Genomic DNA, 20295 nt, shown 5'->3' with positions numbered 1-20295 from the left:
CAAGTGATAATTATCATAAAGGTGACTTATAAAGGTGATGTGGGTGTTCACAATTAGCCAAAGTGTTAAATATTAACTCTGGTGATGTAGCCTAAACATTGCCATAGTGTTGATTGTTATACCCTGAATGAAGTTAGCTTTGATGATTCTGCTGTGTATTCGTGTGTAAAAACAAAGTGGGGAATTCAAATTCCGATAGGCTAATTCATGGCTGTCCATCTACAACAGTACACACATATCACCTTTTTCCTGTAAACATGTGAGCAGTGGTGTGACACAGTGAGAGCAGCCAGTGCAGAGGCATCCCAAATGACTAACTATAAAGAAGTAAATGGAAATAGTCTGTATAGAGGTTATGGTTCAGACATGTGATGCTGGATACCTGTGATAAGGTCTAAGAGAGGCAGCTGCACTGTGAGAGCGCAGCAAAGTGCACCAAAAGAAAAAAGAAAAGAGGGGGAAATCTCATTATAGGAAAGCAAAGAGTTGTGTTAATTTCATGGACTGCTTCAGCGTGCCAGAACAGGTGACAGAAGGGGAGCTGCCCAATATGCAAGTGAGGAGAACCCCCCCACCGCCTCCTCCGCGAGAATGAAATAAATAAACAATGAATGGTCCACTCTCCTTGCGCGCCTCATCCCATCTCATGCATGGCTGCCAGTAATGGTCTACTGGGTGTCAGCTTTTATTGGCACGGTACAAAGCAAGTGCCAAGGGCTTGGTGCGCTCTCGACTCCCCGCCTGTACCCGATCCCGCGGCCTGTGGATAAAAGCAAAGCAAATGCCTCAGACGAGCACAGAGACTTAAGAGACATGATGATGTTGGGCTGGAACGAGGAAGTGCAGTGGAGAGGGGAGGGACCCAGGGCGCAGCTCCATGGGGCCGCTGCCGCGCTGCGACCTTCCTCACATGGAGCCGGGGAGAGTTGGAAGAACTTCATACTACAAACTCAAGGAATAGCAGGTAAAGTGACTTCCACCGCGCTTTCAGCTGCGACCGCTTCTGAATTTTGGCGAAGGGCTTTGGTTTGCGTCATGCGCTCGTTTAGACTTGAGAATAGAGGATTTTGCCCATGACTGGAAAACACTGTCCTTAGTTTCGGTGCAGGTGCGCCACAGCATCAGATCCTGCTGGGTAATTCTCTACTGGTAGCCGACACATAACGGATTGACATGCGGGAGTATTTTCCCCTTTTAATATCTAAAGAAAGACATTCAATTATGTTAACTCCCGGTTTTATTATTTAATAGCCAGCATTTTATGGAAAATTTTGTGGAATGTTCCCAAATTTCCATGCGTATTTTTTTCTTTCTTTTTTTCCTTTGGCAATGTAGGAATATTTATTTCACGCACATAAATATTTATTTTAAATTATCCTATTTCTAAACGAGCCTACATAATATCCAGTCAATCCCTCAACTCAATTTTAACCAGTTTCATCGTTTTTCTACTCTCCATAGCACCTGTTGCAACTGATGTGCGCACCCGAAGTGCTTCAAAGTTTACAACAATATTATTAACACTTTCAAACTTTCAAAACAATTTGGAGTCAGTAGCCTATCTTCGCTAGATACACATTTGCCGGATGCCTAAATCAAAAGTGAGTAATCTTCTAACCAACTTAAACAGGAAATAAGCACGCAGAGAAATGTGTCTAAGCCTGAAATCCATAACCAATAAACCTGATATTGTACCATGTCGTTAAGGAATACCTATCTAGTTTCAAATGTAAAGTCATGTGTGGAGGGAGAGAGAGAGAGGGCGAAAAACACATTTGTAGGCAGGACTCTTGAAACTTTTGACACTGCTGACAGGTGCAAAGACAAGTTGTTCAGCAACACCCATTCACTGTGAAACATTTGAGGAAATAAGACTCCATGTTCTGCTGTAGAAGTCTACAAAATACACCAAACTGCCCACTGCTTGCTTCTGCTTAAATTCGCATATATACAATTTAGACATGTATAATTTTGTAAGCTAATTAAAGTCTCTTTTCAGTGATGCAAAGCATTGAAGAGTTGTCATTAATGTGATCAAATCTTAAATATTGGATTGTATTCCATTAGAGAGCAGGTTGGTGCTGGTTTTTTTGTTTTGTTTTTAGCATAATGAATGTATATTTTGGGGTTTATTACAACTTCAGAATGTCAGTTTGCAGCATTTAAGGGAAGTTGGTTTAATCTTGAACAAATCGGATTTGAATACAAAAACTGTCACTTTGCAGAATATATGCATATAAAGAAATCCGTTTGATATTAGATCAACTTTGAAATAAATCCCAATACCTGCACAAATACGACTTTTTTTCATAGCTGAGTTGGAGAGAGAAGTGCTGAAAACCTGTCTCCAGATGCCTCATCTATCTTGCCAGTGTAGAAACAAGAGTGGGAGGGGGCAGAGGAAGAAGACAGACAGTTATTAAAATGATTGTACTGTGTGAATAGCAGAGTAGTGAAGTGTGTCAGATGCAAATGAAGCCAACTTCTTCTCAGCGCACCTCTAGCCTCACCCTCACCCCCCCCCCCCCCCCCCCCCCCACAATAGGCTCCCAGAACACATCCGCTAACACACCAACACTATCGACCCGCTTGCACCCATATATTTCATGAATTACTGATGAGAATCTCAATATGCATATTTATCCGAATTGAACAAAGGTGACCATGCATCACATAACATGGTGCTGTAGGACAATGTCTTTCCCTAATGGCTGATAAGGAAGCACCCACAGGTTGATTATTATTTCTCATAAGCTGATGGGCTGTGACTGAAAAATAATTAATTCACTTAATATGTGATGGATTGCTATAAGTCGACTTTGTAACGGCTAAACCTGGAAACTTTATATTCCAGGGCTTGTATACGTAAAACAATAATTTGAATTATGATTCATATGATTTGCTTGTAATCATAATAAGCTCAACACCGGGGCTAATACACACTGGGGCTATACGACATGTATATATGTCCAATCTAAACATAACTGTTAATTACAATATAAGATGTAAAATTAAAATATACATAGGCTATATCATGTGGGCATCTGTGGCTTTGAATCCCAGTTATATCTTATATTTATTTATATTCCAATACATGTAACAGACACCATCCAAATATTGTTTTTGTTTTGTTTTTTAACAACTTTACAATTTGTAATGGCTTAAAACAAATTAACTTCATAATTCTAATTGATACACTGAAGCCCTTGTGTCACTTTCTGTTGCCTCCATTTATTTATTTTCTGTGAATTCCCTCATTTATTCATGAGTGTGTTTGGTTCATGTATTCCAAAATGTGACTATTTCTCCTAAACCAGCGTTATGTTATATTATGATACGGAGTAGCTCCCCCCCCCCCCCACCCCCACCCCAATATCCAAACTTTGCTGGTGTGGTCCTTTGTATCTGTAACGGTTTCTCATCTCCACCCTGCTCCCTCTTTGCACCCTGCTATGTGTAGACACCTCTCCCCCCCCCCTCCCCCCACCCCACCACCAGCCAGCCACACACACACGCACACACGCACACACACACACACACACACACACACACACACACACGTACACAAGCGGGAGGACTGAGAATTTTGTCAACCCACAAGCCTCTTCCTGCCTCTCCTCACTCGATGCACTAAGAAGGCCAACACTTTTCCAGTCCTTCAGGCCCTCTGCGCTGTAATAACTTCCACGGTGCTGCTGGGTGAACTGGGTGAAAGATTCCACTTGGCCCCCTCAGTCAGTCCGTCAGTCACTCTGACACATCATCCCCACTTCCCCTCCTGGTTACAACCTGGACGTCTTTGACACGTCAACAACAAAAAATATAAATTTTCCTGCTATTTTCAACATTTGAGTTTATATATTTATATCGATGAGCTAAAATTAAGAACATGTAAAAAACAAAACAAAACAAAACACTGTTGACAGGCTGATTGCATAAAAAAAACATCTGCCTTTGTCAGAAAAGTGTGTTTAGAATATCGTGTTTTATAAAGCAGAACTTTAAAATCCCATTTTGGCCAAGCACAAAATTATCCAATAGGCTACAGGTATATCTAAAAATATCTGAACCTAACGCTATAGAAGCGATATTGGGGTGGGGGGGTGGGGGGCGCTGAGATCCTAAACAACTGACTTCAAAGGAATCTAAAAAGACTAGGTCACACCTAAAAAGCACAGGGGGAAAAGTTTGCTAAGTAGCGTCAAAAACTTACGTCACACGGAAAATAAGAACAGGGTGAAAGTAGCGTCACTGCTCGAACAGACTACTTCCTGAATCATCTTTGTGCACCTTAGTTTCTGCATGCCTAGTTGCCTACACAAGTGTGGGTTGTGGTTGAATGTAGGAATTGTCTTGTTTTTCCTCTGTGCGAAGACCCCCCGCTCGCCCCCTCGCCAACACATCCGCATTTCCCCTCTCACATCTGCCCAGAAAAAAGGGCAGATGAGAGTACCCCCACCACACACACACACACACACACACACACACACACACACACACACACACACACACACACCTCCAAATACTCCAGATGCTTAAGAACGGGCGGTAGGTTCGGCGCAGTAACACGCAACAATCTTCTGCACCAGTGACCTTTTAGCCACCCCCCCCCCATCACCCCCGTCACACTCTTGCATCCTGGGAGTTCTGCGGCCGTCGCGAGCTCAACGCCGCCCCGCTGAGCAGTACCCTCTGCGTTGCGACAGAGCGCCACCATGCCGCTTCCCACTATTTGTTCCAAATGTGTGGAGCCATCTGTCAGTAAAACAGGAAGGCCCAGGTTCCCCTTCTCCCTCGGGCTCGCTTCGCTATTTTCGGGAGCTTCACTTCTCCCTGTGTGGCTCCAGGGACCAGGGCGATGCCGCCGCGCCCGGGCCCCCCGCCGCACCCGGGCCCCCCCGCCGCACCCGGGCCCCCCCGCCGCACCCGGGCCCCCCGCCGCACCCGGGGCTTCTTGGAGTGGCAGGAGCCGAGGGCCGAGGCTGTCGGGTCCATCTGCTGCAGGCTTGAGGGCCATCCATTATTAATGGGGCCACGAGCACTGCCTCAGACATGCAGCCCGGGCCAGAGGAAGGCTTCTGGACTCAGACAACAACAAACAAAAATATGGGACTCAAAGAAAAAAACAGATTGTCTTTTTGGCTCACTCCTTATTCTGTCTCGCTCTCTCTCTCTTTCTCTCCTCCTTCCTGATGCACTTGCTCTTGCTGACTTTCTGACCTTGCCCCCCCTCATTGCTATCTACCTCTCTGCTTCTATCTTTCTCACTGCCTCTGAGGCCCTCCCTCTCCCTCTCCCTCTCTCTCTCTTTCTCTCTCCTCCTCTCTTTCTCTGATTGTGCCTCGCACGCGCCTGTGCTCGGGCGGCGGGCTCAGCGATGCGTGCTCAGTTAAATTAGAGAGAACACGAGCGCCGATCAGCTGGGCACGGCGGACGCCCGCGTCTCCCGCTGACCCGGGGGCCAGTTAATTTTCTGCTTAATTTTGCGGCAGTCAGTTTGCATTTTGGGATGATTACGTGGCAGGAAATTAACAATAAATAACAAATGCGGTCTGAAAGCTAAAACCCACCCCCCACCCACCCACCAACCCCACCCAACCCCACCCAACCCCCACACCCCCCCGCTACATCAGCAAGGCCCATCAGACAGCGGCGCCCGAGCCGCGCTCCACGGGACTCAGTCTCTCTCTGTCAGACTCGTAATGAAAACGTCTGTAATTCTTTGCAATGTAATGTGGGGGGACAGTGTGACAAGAGCCATCTCACCGGGGTGAGGGACTCGCGCGGCGCGAGAGGACGCCCTTTACTCTGCTCCGGCGTTTTATAATGTTGTTTCCCCCAGCCTGCTCTTGATTAAACTTAACACCCGTCTCCCTCTCTCGCCCCATTAGAATACCTGCACCGAATGGAGACAGAGGAGGCCCAGGAGATGCCAGGTAAAACACTGCATGATTGAGCTCTCACAGGGGCCGAAAGTAGATACAATAGGCCCCCCAAAACAGCCTCTCACTCTCTCAGGTAATTTTGGTGGGTCCTGCTGAATGGGACACGTGTGATGGGGGGGGTTTGATGGGTGTTTGCTGGTGTGTGTCTCCCCAGGCAGGGACAGCCCCCCCGCCAACGACACCTCCGAGGAGGCGGAGGAGCCCATGGCCGTCCCGGAGGACCTGTCAGCCGGCTCCACCCACCAGCAGAACAACAGAGGGGACAAAGGTATGGGCCAATTAAAAGATAGCCGATCAAAAGATCATCGTTATGCTGGTGCAAAGTGACAAGTGAATCAACACATACAGTACACACTGTGCCACTGCTACATATACATCTGTCAACTAAAATCCCCCAGTTTGAGTGTCTCCCATGAAGCAACAAAAATGAATACATTCCCAAAGCATCCAAATCGGCGTAAAATTGCTAAATGAAAGTAAATAAATAAATAAAGTAAATTAGTAGGCAAGTAAAATTAATTTATAGCTGCAAAGAGGCACATTTAGGTCATTGGCAGAAAAGGTAAAAAAAATAAAACGGTCTTTGATCCATGGCAAGTCGTTAATAGGTGAAATCTTAAGGAATTGCTAATGTGGCCTTGATGTTGAGTGAGTGAACATCCAGCCAGGGAATATCATGGCGAAAGCGAGGATGAAAGATCACAACTGTGGCAGATAGTTATCTCCACTCTCTTCTCACTTGGGTGGCATCATGTCAGAAAGCAGGAGACGTTATAAGATGGAGGCTTGGAGTCATTACGGTCCATTAGAAGCTAATCGGTTTTACATGTACATGACAGCAAGAGGGATCAGACGTGACACACAGCGCTCATACGATATAGTTTTGTTAGTTTATGACACTTAATTTAATCAAGTACACTGATGATGAGGAGAATCCAGGTGAAGGCCATTATCCCTTATTGATTTCCATGAGTAAATTTATACCAAACACAGAGGAGGAGATGTCCATAAAGGGAAGGATTTTGAAGCTCTAGATTGATCATAATAATAAAATGTTTCCATGTTTTACTGCATGGCCAAAACCGAGAGCGGCTCCTTGACTTATGTCAGTGTTTTTCCACTCCAATCCAGATAACGGTACAGATTCGCCGCCGGGCGCTTTGAAAGAGCAGATAGTCGGAAATCAGATGCGAGAGGAAACTGAAATAGGATGTGTAAGAGTTTCCTAAGAAGAACTTCAGCCTTCAGGCAGTTTCAACACTCCTGGAGATAAAGTGTTCAGGAACAGAGCCAAGCTCACACAGATCATCACCGCGCCACATAGGTCACACACCTGCACACACACACACTCACACACACACACACACACACACACACACACACACACGTGCTCCCGGTTTTACTTTACAACTGTCGAGCTGCCATGCGCAGATCTCAACGCACGCAAGGATCTCTGAACACGGCATCTAATTCAACACTGTTACGAGTTAGTGAGCGTGCATGCAGCCTCATCGTTCATAACAACATGCTTTTATGTGACAGTGTTACTGTTCATCTCATCTCAGTCGATCGATGGAACATCTAGCATGAGCTGGGAGAAAAGGGGGAATAGTCAAAGGAGAAACCTTTTAAATGTACGAACAACTCTCATTGGCTGCGAGGAATACGTTTCTAGTAAAACTAAAATGAGTTTGAGAGAGGAAAGGGGCTGGTCTGACAGAGTGTGTATGTGCGTGTGTGTGTGTGTGTGTGTGTGTGTGTGTGTGTGTGTGTGCGTGTGTGTGTGTGTGTGTGTGTGTGTGTGTGTGTGCGTGCGTGCGTGCGTGCGTGTGCGTGCGTATGTATTTCTGTCCATTTCCTATAGATACAATCACCTTTGTATGTGTGTATAGGCTACATGGGGACAGAGAGAAGAGAGCAGTGTCTGGTGTATCTATGCATCGCTGGCTCTGTGATAAAGCCCAAAATGTGAGTTATAATTATCAGGCAGGATCATGTACTTCTGTCGTGAAGAAGGCGAAAAAGCAGAGGGACTATATGTGGGACACGGGACCTCAAAGTACCGAGAGCTCGAAAACCACAAAGCCAGGTTGTTTCCTGTTCCAGATAAGTCCTCACAGTCTCGCAGTTGGGGATTGCGAGAAAGAATAAAATTAGAATTTCACACTTCAGCTAGAAAGTAGGCTTGTTGCATCTTATTCCACAGTATTCCTAGTCAACCTGACGCTTATTGTATTGTCGTGTGTAGCTTTTAAAGCGCCTATTTGACACTCCGAGCCAGTCAAAATCAGCATTGAGTATCATTTTTACGTCATCATTTTAAGTCACATGGGGGGGTTAAAATGACCCGTCATCATGGTATGAAAAGATTTCTCTTTCACTTTGACTGAATCAGGAGGCGCCATCGCTGTTTCAGAGACATGAAAGCTAAAAGCCGTCTAGTTCCCGAAAACGTGGAGGCAATAAGTTAAAAGAAAGAAAGAAAAAACACACACAAGTAGACTTTTTGTGTGTGTGTGTGTGTGCATGCGTGTGTGTGCGTGTGTGTGTGCGTGTGTGCGTGTTTGCGCGTGTGTGTGTGTTCCTTATCGAGTGCGAGTCGTGTCAGGGGTGTTGCTGGCGTGGTTTAACACATGTGGTTCCACTACCTTGCACAGTGGGCTATTTTCAGGCAGTGAGAGCAGAACAGGAACCTCCACCGGGCTCCCTGCATTTCCACACTGCAGAGACAACACAACTAACTACAAGCAGCTACCTCGCCTCCAAACTGTCGCCTACCTCCCTGCTAATTTCCTCCTCCTCTTGTCAAAACTGCTTGTCTTAACCAATACTATATTTGCTATATCTTAACATTCGCTGTTATCTCATTATTTGTTACCTTTTAGCTACACTGCTAGGTTAATAGTTACCTTATTATCAGTGTTGGGGGTAACTCATTACAAAAGTAACATGTTACATGTAATATATTACTTTTAGCAGTAACTCAGTAATATAACTTATTACTTATAGGATTTCAGTAATATTATACCAGTTACTTTGTCAAGTAACTCAAGTTACAAATTTAGTTTTTTTTTTTTTATCAAAGCACTTATTTTAAAAAAAGACAATAATTTCCTAATCAAACTGTGTGTTTTTATGCAAATAACCACTATAGATGACAATAACAAAGGAAAAGAATAACATTTAGAATTTTGTACAGTTTACATTGACTTCAAGGTGGTTGAAATTATTTTTTGGGATGGTTCCGGGGCGGCCATGTCATTCTGCTGCTGCTGTTGTTTTGGTAAAAGTAATCCAAAAAAGTATTGTAATAAGTAACGAGTTACTCTACACAGACAGTAATATTGTAAAGTAACTTATTACTTTCAAATTAAAGTAACTAGTAATATGTAGTATATTACAATTTGAAAGTAACTTGCCCAGTAACTGCCTATTATCTATAATCTGAGGATAACATTCAACATTAAGCCATTTTATTGCAACCGTTTTGTTTGTCCTCTATGCGATCAGAGACTTGCTTCCCAAAACCAGCAAATCAGGATGTGTGAGCGTGACAAACATGATATAAAGTAAAAGCTCTTCTTCCTATTCCCGATTTAGTCGCAACTTCCCCATATTCCCTGAGAAGATACAGGCCAGCGGTCGTGCTTCCCTCTGCCTAGTGCAGCGAGAACACTGCAGGTCACACAACACCCAACTGATGGTCGGCCAGTCAGAGCTATTATATTAAAAGCCTCGAGGCACATTCGCTTTCTCTGCAAGGCAATAGTCTGACTAAGTGCACCCAAAAATGAAAAATCCGTCATTATCGACTCACCCCCATGCCGATGGAAGGACGGATCAAGTTTTTTAGTCCACAAAACAGTCGTGGAGTTCACAGAAAAATATCGATGTCCAGCATTCTCCTAAACAAATGAAGAGGGTGATGACTGACTTTCAAATGTCAAAAAAATAAATCAACAAATCAACACATGAATAAATACAGAGAAAAAAAACAGGAAAAAATGCTCCATACTGCTCGTCTGGCATTACTCAAGTCTCCACTCCAGAAGCCCCGAGATGCCAAGTTGACTTGAACAGACGTCGTTTACAAAAGAAAATGAGCCAAAAACTTAACTGGAGCTTGTAGCCCTTCTTGGAGCACATGGCTACAGTGAAGATTTCAGCTAAAAACAGGGTGTAAATTATGTCTTTTCAAGTCAACATGGCATCTCGGGGCTTCTGGAGACTTGGATTACGCCAGACAAGCAGTATGGAGCCATTTTCTGTTTGTTTTTTTGTTTGTTGTTGTTTATTTGTTGTTGTTTTTTACGCTTGAAAGTTGGTCAGCAACTCTGTTTCCCTGAAAAACTCCACAAATGTTTTATGGATTAAAAAAACGGCATGGGGGTGAGTAGATAATGACTGAATTTCATTTTTGGGTGAACTTATCCTTTAAGCCATTTTACATGATACCATAATTTGATATGTGCCCAGACCCATAACAATCCAACTTTTTTTTTAATTATCCAGAGGAGAACTGTGTAAATCAGAGAATTTATTGCTAAACCCTTCTACGTACCATCAACTCTGTATTTTCCATACTCCGAAAAGTGTCGACTGCTGCCAGTCCATTTCCCCTCGACCTCCACATCACACCATGAGCTGGTCTCATGTGCAACTTGACCGATGTTCAAGAAATGGAACCTAACCACTGTCTATGAATGCACATAGTATGTCACTGTGATTACACTTAGTTCAACTAGAAGAGCAGAATTGCATTAACATAATCAGAGAATGGTGTTTATTACTTGCCTTATCGTCTTCACGGCAATATAATAATAATTTGATTTGCATGTAAATGTAACCAGTGATTACCTAATTTGCCACAAGTATATATATATATATATATATATATATATATATATATATATATATATATATTTAATGGGACCTTCTCTCTGTAATGGAATTTTAGCAACACTGTGACTGTACAGTTATGAGGAGAATCCAGGTAAAATCCATGATCCCTTATTGATCTCTCTTATTATAAGACTACACCGATCACAAAGGAGGAGATGTAGGTAAGGAGAAGCAGACGGGTTAGAGAGGGATCTTATTATAGGACTATACCGATCACAAAGAAGGAGATGTAGGTAAGGAGAAGCAGGATCTCGAAGCTTTGACACAACATGAGACGTGGATTGTGCAAAAAATGGCTGCAACTCAATGCCAGGAAGACGTCCCCTCATGCGTTCTGTTGTGTGTAGTGTGAAGCACGGCCTTCCCTTCCCCTGTTCGCTGTGTCACTTCTGCAGCGCCGCCGGAGCACTATTGACACATGGCCAGTGTTTCTCTTATCTCATCTGCTCAGCAGAAAGATACAAGAGTTTTTGTCCCAACACATGTCAACAGGCAATAGAGAGCCACAGTGGAACGTCACTTCCTGCTTCAGCACTGTACCAGAGATTTTCATCCGCCATTTATTTTCCCATAGACATTTCGTGTAACATGCGTATAAAAACAGTTTTACGTGTTCAAACCAAACGGTTCAGATATATTTAGAAACAGGAGAGACCACGTGACATTTCACTATGGTCACTATGGTCTCTCCTGATTCTAAATATAGCTGAACCATTTGGTTTGACCCAGTAAAACAATTTTTTATAAGCATTTTACGAAATGTCTATGGGAAAATAAATTGTGGAAGAAAATCTCTGGTACAGTGCTGAAGCAGGAAGTGACGTTCACTTTGCCTCTCTATAGACGAACACATTGTTGTTTATGCGAGAGCAAATTAACCTGTGATTAGGTGAATATTAAGTATGAAAAAGCAATAATGAGCATCTTGTGATCCCACGCCATTAGCTCTGACATTTGTGCCCCCCCCACACCCCCCGGCTGGTTGAGGGAATGATGCATCATGGGAGTTATGCGACGTTCACTTTGCCTCTCTATAGACGAACACATTGTTGTTTATGCGAGAGCAAATTAACCTGTGATTAGGTGAATATTAAGTATGAAAAAGCAATAATGAGCATCTTGTGATCCCACGCCATTAGCTCTGACATTTGTGTCCCCCCACCCCCCGGCTGGTTGAGGGAATGATGCATCATGGGAGTTATGCGCCCGCCCCCCCCCCCCCCCTCCACAGTGAAAACAAGCCTCCTGCAAAACGCCTGTTTCAGTTACAGGCTGTTTTACAATTCCTTGCCTGTGCTTCCCTTTCTGTCACTTCTCCATAATTCTTGGTGTTTCGGTTAGGCAGGCCCTCTTTCTGAAGCTTCCCCTTTTCCATAGATTCCTATATTTCATGATCTCACCTTCTTCCTCTTCGGCTGGAGGAAATGGGGAAATCGGGCTGCTGCCGAGACACGCAGACCACAGGCTCGGCTCATAAGTTTGTTGGACTCGCAATATTTCAGCTCGGGTTAGACATTAGTTCCCTGGCTGGAAAAGAGGGAGCTGACAGTTTGACACACAGGCCACTTCTCTATTCAGATGAAACTGGGAAACATGAGCAAATAAACACAGACAAACAAGTTTTTATCATAGCTCCACAGATAATAGTTATCGTAATCATTCGGTATTTACTTATATGTACTAGTATTGTGCTCTAAAAAGTTGCAAATTTCAATAATTAGGGGAATTAAGCCCCTTTAAAGTGATGAGGCGTGTGTTTTTGTGTGCGTGTACTACTTTGCTCTACACCGCTGCTGCTGTCCCTAGTTTCACACCGTTTCCTGTGTCTCTTTCCTGTTTATCTTGCTGTCATTTTTTTTTGTACAAAAGTGTGATGGTGTGACTGAGATGCTCTGTGCGTTTCCTCATCCCATCGCCGACATGTACAGCTCTGCACCTCTGTATCCTTAACAGACACACACACACTTTTGCATTGGAAAGCACACAAAAAAATGAGCTTCTCCAGTTTAAACATGCTGTGTGATATTTGGTGTGTGTGTGTGTGCAGTGATCTAATATCTTTGTTGACCTTGCTCAGACTTAAATCACACAAAAACACACGAAATATCATGGTAAAATGCTGCAGTTTTGATGCATAGCACATGGAACTGTCTTGTCTGTAGTCGTAGTGATATTACCAGATGGTTGCAATGCTAATACATGCAGGTTCGTCCCTGATAACGGCAGCACATTAAGAGGGAATGAACAGAATCACATGTGTACAGTTCATAGATAAATACAGAAATTGGCACATTGTCATGTGGATTTTTTTTAAATTAATAATAATTGTCTTTTTAATCAATAAGTCAATTAAGCAAACTGAAAGGGAGGCACACCCAGGTTCCCCAAAGCATGTCACAAATTCACATGTAGCAGCATTGTAACCTTACAAGAAGAACAAACCAATGCCTCGTATTCTAAACCGTGGCACCTCCCCCCTGCCCTCTTTTCCAGCCTGTAACATTAAAGTTGAGGCTCGCAGTGATGAGGAGAATGGGCTGGCCTGTGACATGAATGGCGAGGAGGAGGAGGAGGAGGAGGAGTGCGCGGAAGACTTGCGCGTGATCGATGCCTCGGGGGCCAAAGTGAACGGCTCACAACCGAGTCCCGAAGCCAGGGCCTACTCCGCGGCCGGCGGTATCCGGCTGCCCAACGGGAAGCTGAAGTGCGATATCTGCGGGATAGTTTGCATTGGCCCCAATGTGCTGATGGTGCACAAGCGAAGCCACACCGGTAAGCCACCTGCGATACTTCTTGCCCTTAATTAACCTTTGCACACCATGTTCACTGTTAGCAATGATGGAGGGATGAGCATCTGAGGGTGGGTTAGAAAGCGGCCCGAGAAAACTGGAAGTCTGCTGTGGCTCCTCCCCCTTCAGCCATTTTTACAGCTTTCTCATACCTTCATTGGTCGATTTTTGCCTTTGGTGTAACTCCCTAAAAGGCGTTCCCCCAAGTTACACCTCATGTTAAGTTTAAGGTGATTAAAACTACACATTGCAGCGATTTCACATCATCAAGATGGTTGTCTCTACTGCTATTGTTTGGCATTGACGCAAGCAACAGTGTATATACCCAACTATAAGCATAGCCTCTTTGTAAGTAAAGCCCACTGTAATGGATTCTTAGAAATAACCCCAAACTTTAGAGTTTATACTTACACTGAGCTGTAGTTGCCTTGGCATCCAATGCAATTGGCTGCATATAGACCTCTCTATGGTGCGTGAAATAGACTTTGAGAATAGCAGATTAGCAATTATTATTGTTCTCAAAATGATTTAGAATTACCAGACGACAAGCAGCAGTAGATGTGACGGAAGTAGAAGAGACGAACTCGGTCCGGAAAGAAAAAAAAAAACCAACATGCCCTTAGCTGAGAAACAGGATATCTGCCGCAATTAAAATGGGATCTCCATGAAATGACAATTATCTGACTATTAAAAGTTTTTCAAATTTCAAAATTGATATTCTATTGTAATGAACCCAAACCAGTGGTGGGGAACATTTTTGAAAAAGGCACTTAACTGTCAAGCTTTAGAAACTAATGAAACCCAAAATGGAAGAAAGGAACACTAGACTAATGTAAATGCAAAAGAATGTACAATAAAAGATATAATGAAGTGCCTCCTATTTAAATCGAAAATTTTCTGTGGTGAGTCTTTGCTCCTGAAATGCATTTTTAATGAGTTTCCTTTTTTATTTATTTTTGCTGCTTCACTGGTGACTCTTATTTTATGGGGGGGGTGGGGGGGGGTGCCTTTGAAAAAAAAAGAAAGACGACACATTAAAACCTTCTCACAGAATGCCACAACACTCGGAGAGAGAGGCTGGATATTGGTTTTATTCCAGAAGCGCTGATCAGGAAGACTGGCTCTCAACACAAAGTGTTTCCTTCGCTTTATTCAAATGAGGGCTGTGAATTTGCATTGTGATCTGCCGCCTCTTATTTTAGAGACGAAGAAGAGGAAAAAAATGAGATTTTCAGATCAAATTGACCTAGGCAATGGTGCATTACGGAGCTGCCAGGCTGCCTCTGAAAGGCTCTTGTTCGATCAGAGCGCTGGCAGCCGCCCGGGCAGGAGGGGGAGCAGGGAGCGACTCTGTCACTCTGGCTGTGCTGTGTGTGAAACCTGCTCCATCGTGCGCCTTGTTCTGCCACTTGGGATCTCTTGTAGCGCGGTGACCCCCACATTCACGTAGCATGGGGCACCCTGCTTTCTCTCTCGCTCTCTCTCTCTCTGTCTCTCTCTCCGCATAGGCAAATTAAAACTAAGGCTTTGCGCTGCTGTTGCTTTTATGTTGTTGTCAGTGGGGGGATTCGTGGAGATTACGGGAATGTAGTGGCGGTGAAGAGTCTTAGCGTTCATGATGATAAGCTATATCACACTGCTTGATATAGGAGTCATGAATAACAAAAATAAAATAACAAATTGGGTGCCAGTATTAGAAAATAATTTAGACTTAAAATAAAAAGGTAGTGTAGTACAGCTTCAAGATTTCTTCAAGTGTTCCCATCGCATTCAAAACAATTGGATGTGTGTGTTGTTGCCATAGACTGTATGTTGTTGCACAGCATTTTACCCGACTTAAAGGGCCACATTGCCGATTTTCAACTAGCTTTGTATCATTTAGGAATTTGGTAGTGTATTATGCAAATGAACCATGTTTAACCTCCCTCCATCTTGCCTGGAGTGAAAGCTCCCCCGTTCATTCTCGGAACTTCCTGGTCTAAATGATGTCATTATGACATCATTTGGACCAGGGAAATGAAAGTGGCCCTTTAACGCACACACCTTACGCACACGCACGCACACACACACTTTATATAATTATAAGTTTTGTTCATATTCAATCTAACTGTCCAGCCTTTACAGCCTGTGATACTGCTTATATATATATATATATTTTGTGTTCGTTTACAGTGACGTGTGTTTTCTGTGTGTGTGTTGTGTTCTTGTCCTCAGGAGAACGTCCTTTCCAGTGCAGCCAGTGCGGCGCCTCTTTCACCCAGAAGGGCAACCTGCTACGTCACATCAAGCTCCACTCGGGGGAGAAACCCTTCAAGTGTCACCTGTGCAGCTACGCCTGCCGCCGGAGGGACGCCCTCACCGGTCATCTGCGCACCCACTCTGGTGAGCATGGTGTCACCCAGGCTAAAAAAAAAACACATGCACTCATGGGAGTGTTAGGAACTCTGGATTGAAGTGTGAATAGAGAGCCAAAGTGAACGTCACTTTCTGCTTCAGCATTGTACCAGAGATTTTCATGTGCCATTTATTTTCCAATAGACATTTCGTAAAATGCGTATAAAAATTGTTTTACTTGGTCAAACCAAACGGTTCAGCTATATTTAGAATCGGGAGAGACCATAGAACATTTCACTCCAAAACCAAAACTTAAAAAAAAAACATAAAAAAATATTTTCTTTAAATCCTCAATCTTTTACGTTTTGGTCCGAGTGAAATGTTATGTGGTCTCTCCCGTTTATAAATATGTCTGAACCGTTAGGTTTGAATTAGTAAAACTATTTTTTATAAGCATTTTACGAAATGTCTATGGGAAAATAAATGGCGGATGAAAATCTCTGGTACAGTGCTGAAGCAGGAAGTGACGTTCACTTTGGCTCTCTATGGTATTACTTCCTTTCCTCTGTATTAGGAGCCAAGGGGAAGTAGACAGGCTGTAGATATGGGTGTCACTTTATTTGCAAATGCTTTGCAGAAGTTTCTGTTTGAGTGGAAAGAAAGGACACCTACAGTACAGACTGAGATCACCTGTCAACAGTGTGTCCAGTATTGTGACGTCTTTTTCTTTCGATTTTCTATTGATGTAGTTCGAGTTTCTGTAGGTGGCGCACTTTTCTTTGTCTGTTCAGACATTGTGGCCATCACTGCTCATGCAAACTACCCAGATCTTCTTCTGTTTATTCCAAACAAACCAGAAACACAAAAACGCTTCACTTTCTGTCGGAGACTCCCCCCCCCCCCCCAGAAAAGACACTGGATGTTTAGAACTGCAAAATGCAAAAGCTTTCATGAACTAACTTCAGGTTGAATCACTATTGTGTTCAATCAGCAATATAGAGTAGCAAAAGAGACATTTATTTCTGTCAAAATGTCATAGATTCAAATCTTATGATTAACGGTGTATCATACCGCTCTGTTGACGGATGTGACATTCTTTTTTGCAGTCGGAAAACCCCACAAGTGTGCTTACTGTGGGCGGAGTTACAAGCAGCGCAGCTCTCTGGAGGAGCACAAGGAGCGCTGTCACAACTACCTCCAGTGCATGGGGCTGCAGAACAGCATCTATACAGGTTGGTGCCTCGCGGGACGACGCACACTTCTGATGACCTACTTTTACCCCGAGCACAGGACTCGCTATGCATGCAGCGTCAGTCTACCGTGTCGACAATGTTGCAATTACAAAATGCTCCAACAGGTCAGGCTAAATTAATCTCATTCATATTTTAAAGTCAAAGTGTTGTTGTTTTCTGATGGACGCTGGTTAGTGGCTCATCTAAATAACTGTGCGATAGTCGTGAAGTTTGTTGCCACATTTCAACGATTCAACACTTTTTCATTGTTCATATTTTCAAAATAAAATGAACCCACTATAGACTCATGATTAAAAAACAAACAACAACAACATGTATGGTATAAACTGCTGAGCCGAGGCTGAGAAATACATTTACACTCTGTCTGTGATCATGAACAAATACTTATCGACCAAGTGCTTCACATGTGTCAGAATAGTCCGACCTGTGCTGTAAGCACCGTTATCGCTGAAAAGACAAGGCCCTCTTTACACCAATTCCTCACTTTTGAACAGATCAAAATTCGAAATACTTTGACTCTGAAACCTACTTCTCTGTCTTGCTTTCCAGTAGTAAAGGAAGAAAGCAACCAGAATGAGCAGAGGGATGACTTAAGCCAGACGGGATCTGACAGAGCCTTGGTGCTAGACAGACTAGCTAATAATGTAGCTAAGCGTAAGAGCACTATGCCACAGAAGTTTGTGGGTAAGGGCTGACGTCTGCTTCCTTTGCATATCAACAAATGACATTTCCTTTGACTGAAGAATACGTGTAATTGCACCTGTAAGAACTGTGTTGTATATCAGATAGTGTTGCATTTCCCGTGCCTCTGCAGAATGCATGCAGTTTAACCTGATCATCAAATTTTGTGCCTTTAATTTGTCGACACTTAAGCCATATTCCTTTTAACGTGTGTCAGGATTTCCCCCCATCATTTACAAAAGTGTTTAATTGTTTTAATCCTTTATATTATAGACAGCCTATAGATATATATACAGAGGGAAATGATGATATTATGAACCAGGAAGAAAGATACATTTTACAGATAAAGATACACACAAGTGGCTGAGGATAATGCATTTATGAGACCATTCAACAGAAATACTCAGTACCAGAAAGTTAACTACCGGTAATTAAACTCAATCACACATAGAGAGCAGCAGGGACTCTATCAATTTGCTGAGGTCACATGACAAGTGCATCAGTCTAAATGTGACCTTCATGTGTCCCTCAGGTGATCGGCGTCTGTCGGACCTGTCGTTCGAGGGCGGGGCGGGCGAGCTGATGCAGTCTCACGTCATGGACCAGGCCATCAACAACGCCATCAGCTACCTGGGGGCCGAGTCCCTCCGGCCGCTGGTACAGACCTCCCCGGCCTCCTCGTCCGACGTGCCCCTGGGCTCCATGTTCCCGCTGCACAAGGCCTCGTCGGAGGGCCATACGGGCCCGTCGGCCAAGGACAGCGCGGCCGAGAACCTGCTGCTGCTCTCCAAGTCCAAGTCGGCCTCCAGCGAGAAGGACGGCTCGCCCAGCCACAGCGGCCAGGACTCCACCGACACCGAGAGCAACAACGAGGACCGGCCGGGCGGGGGCGGCGGTGGCGGGGGGGCGTCGGGCCTCATCTACCTGACCAACCACATCACGTCGGGGGTGCGGAACGGCGTGCTGCCCCTGGTGAAGGAGGAGCAGCAGAGGCAATACGAGGCCATCCGGGCCAGCCTGGAGATGGCCTCCGAGGGCCTCAAGCTGGTGACGAGCGACGGTGAGCAGGTGAGGGCGTACCGGTGCGAACACTGCCGCATTCTCTTCCTGGACCACGTCATGTACACCATTCACATGGGCTGCCACGGCTTCAGAGACGCCTTCGAGTGCAACCTCTGCGGGCACCGCAGCCAAGACCGCTACGAGTTCTCCTCCCACATGACGAGAGGGGAGCACCGCTACTGAGCTGCAGCGCTCAGAGAACACACACACGCGCGCGCGCATGCGTGCCCGCATACACACACACATGCACACACACACACACACACACACACACACACACACACACACACACACACACATGCACATTCAATAAATACATGAAAATACATATTGTAAAATACACTGTTAATCTCTGAAAGTGGTGATTTTTTTTTATACAAAATATGCATGTTTGTAGAAGACCGATAAAAGAAAACATCTAGTTCCTGGTAGAAAACAATATTCAATTTCAAATGCCATGTTCAGGAGGAAAATGAATTTTTCATGTTTTTTGTTTACCGTAGTTTTTTTAAGAGAAGAATTATTGTTCAGTGAAGGCAAAACAGTGACTGTGCCTCAGTACCTTTGAAGTCATTTATTTACAGTTGCCACCTGTATAAAGTGTATAAACGTGTCTCTTCTTTTGGATATCCAGGCAGCAACATTTTCTTTTTCTGGTTTTAGAATAATAATAAAATATTTTAATCTCTACATTAAAGTAGCTCTATACTGAACTGTCTGTCTGAAATGTTAATAAAGGATTTTGATTATTTTCTCCAAATGCTTGCAGCGTGGGTGAATTCATATAAATATTGTATTATGGAATACAATCAATACGTTATTTTTATTTTTTGTACAATCAATGTAGAAAAATGCAAACCCATTTAGTATTCATTCCATTACCAACTTATTCCATTGCAACCTGTTATTCTATTTGTAACAACTTTCCTATTATTTATATCACAATTACATGCCTGTTTGTTTTTGTATTTATTACAGTGTTCAATGTTTTGTCTGTAGAGTAGTTCTAAAAACTGCATCCCTTTCTGTTCAACTGTACTAAATGTGTTTGAGTTAAAAACATGACTGCTGCTGGAAGCTATTTTTGGTTTGATAAAAGAAAATGTTTTCCTGATCTTTGTTTTATACCTGATGGCTGAAAATTGTATTACTCACAGAATATGAGCCATTTGAAGGTCCATGGGAGTTTTATGCTTGCAAAATATCAATAAAAGATATTTTATATATGCATCGAGTATTCACACTTTTTTCTTTTTTCTCATCAAAATAAGATTGCAGTAATAAGCAATAAGTAGCAGAAACTTACTTATTGTACTTTTACGTGCATAC

The 20295-nt window shown here is 43.6% G+C and overlaps 1 protein-coding gene across 1 annotated transcript; it reads left to right on the top strand.

Annotated features, from left to right (window-relative positions):
- The first annotated feature begins 636 nt into the window (after positions 1–636).
- On the top strand, positions 637–20158 carry ikzf1 (IKAROS family zinc finger 1 (Ikaros)). Its single transcript, XM_083657979.1, has 8 exons — positions 637–964; positions 5892–5936; positions 6100–6213; positions 13341–13619; positions 15851–16018; positions 17077–17202; positions 17773–17907; positions 18437–20158. Exons 1-8 carry the CDS (start codon positions 664–666, stop codon positions 19147–19149), a joined length of 1881 nt encoding a protein of 626 aa, XP_083514105.1. The 5' UTR covers positions 637–663; the 3' UTR covers positions 19150–20158.
- Positions 20159–20295: the final 137 nt, after the last annotated feature.

This window comes from Poromitra crassiceps (assembly GCF_964638095.1).
Source record: "Poromitra crassiceps genome assembly, chromosome: 22".
NCBI lineage: Eukaryota > Metazoa > Chordata > Actinopteri > Beryciformes > Melamphaidae > Poromitra > Poromitra crassiceps.
The sequence above is the reverse complement of the archived record's forward strand: the minus strand, read 5'-3'. Positions and strand labels throughout refer to the sequence as shown.

Coding starts and splice junctions, on each gene's coding strand:
- ikzf1 (XM_083657979.1), top strand. CDS start 664: ATGGTCTACTGGGTGTCAGCTTTTATTGGCACGGTACAAAGCAAGTGC. Junction 6,214..13,340: donor GAACAACAGAGGGGACAAAG/GTATGGGCCAAT, acceptor CCTCTTTTCCAG/CCTGTAACATTAAAGTTGAG. Junction 17,203..17,772: donor GCAGAACAGCATCTATACAG/GTTGGTGCCTCG, acceptor CTTGCTTTCCAG/TAGTAAAGGAAGAAAGCAAC.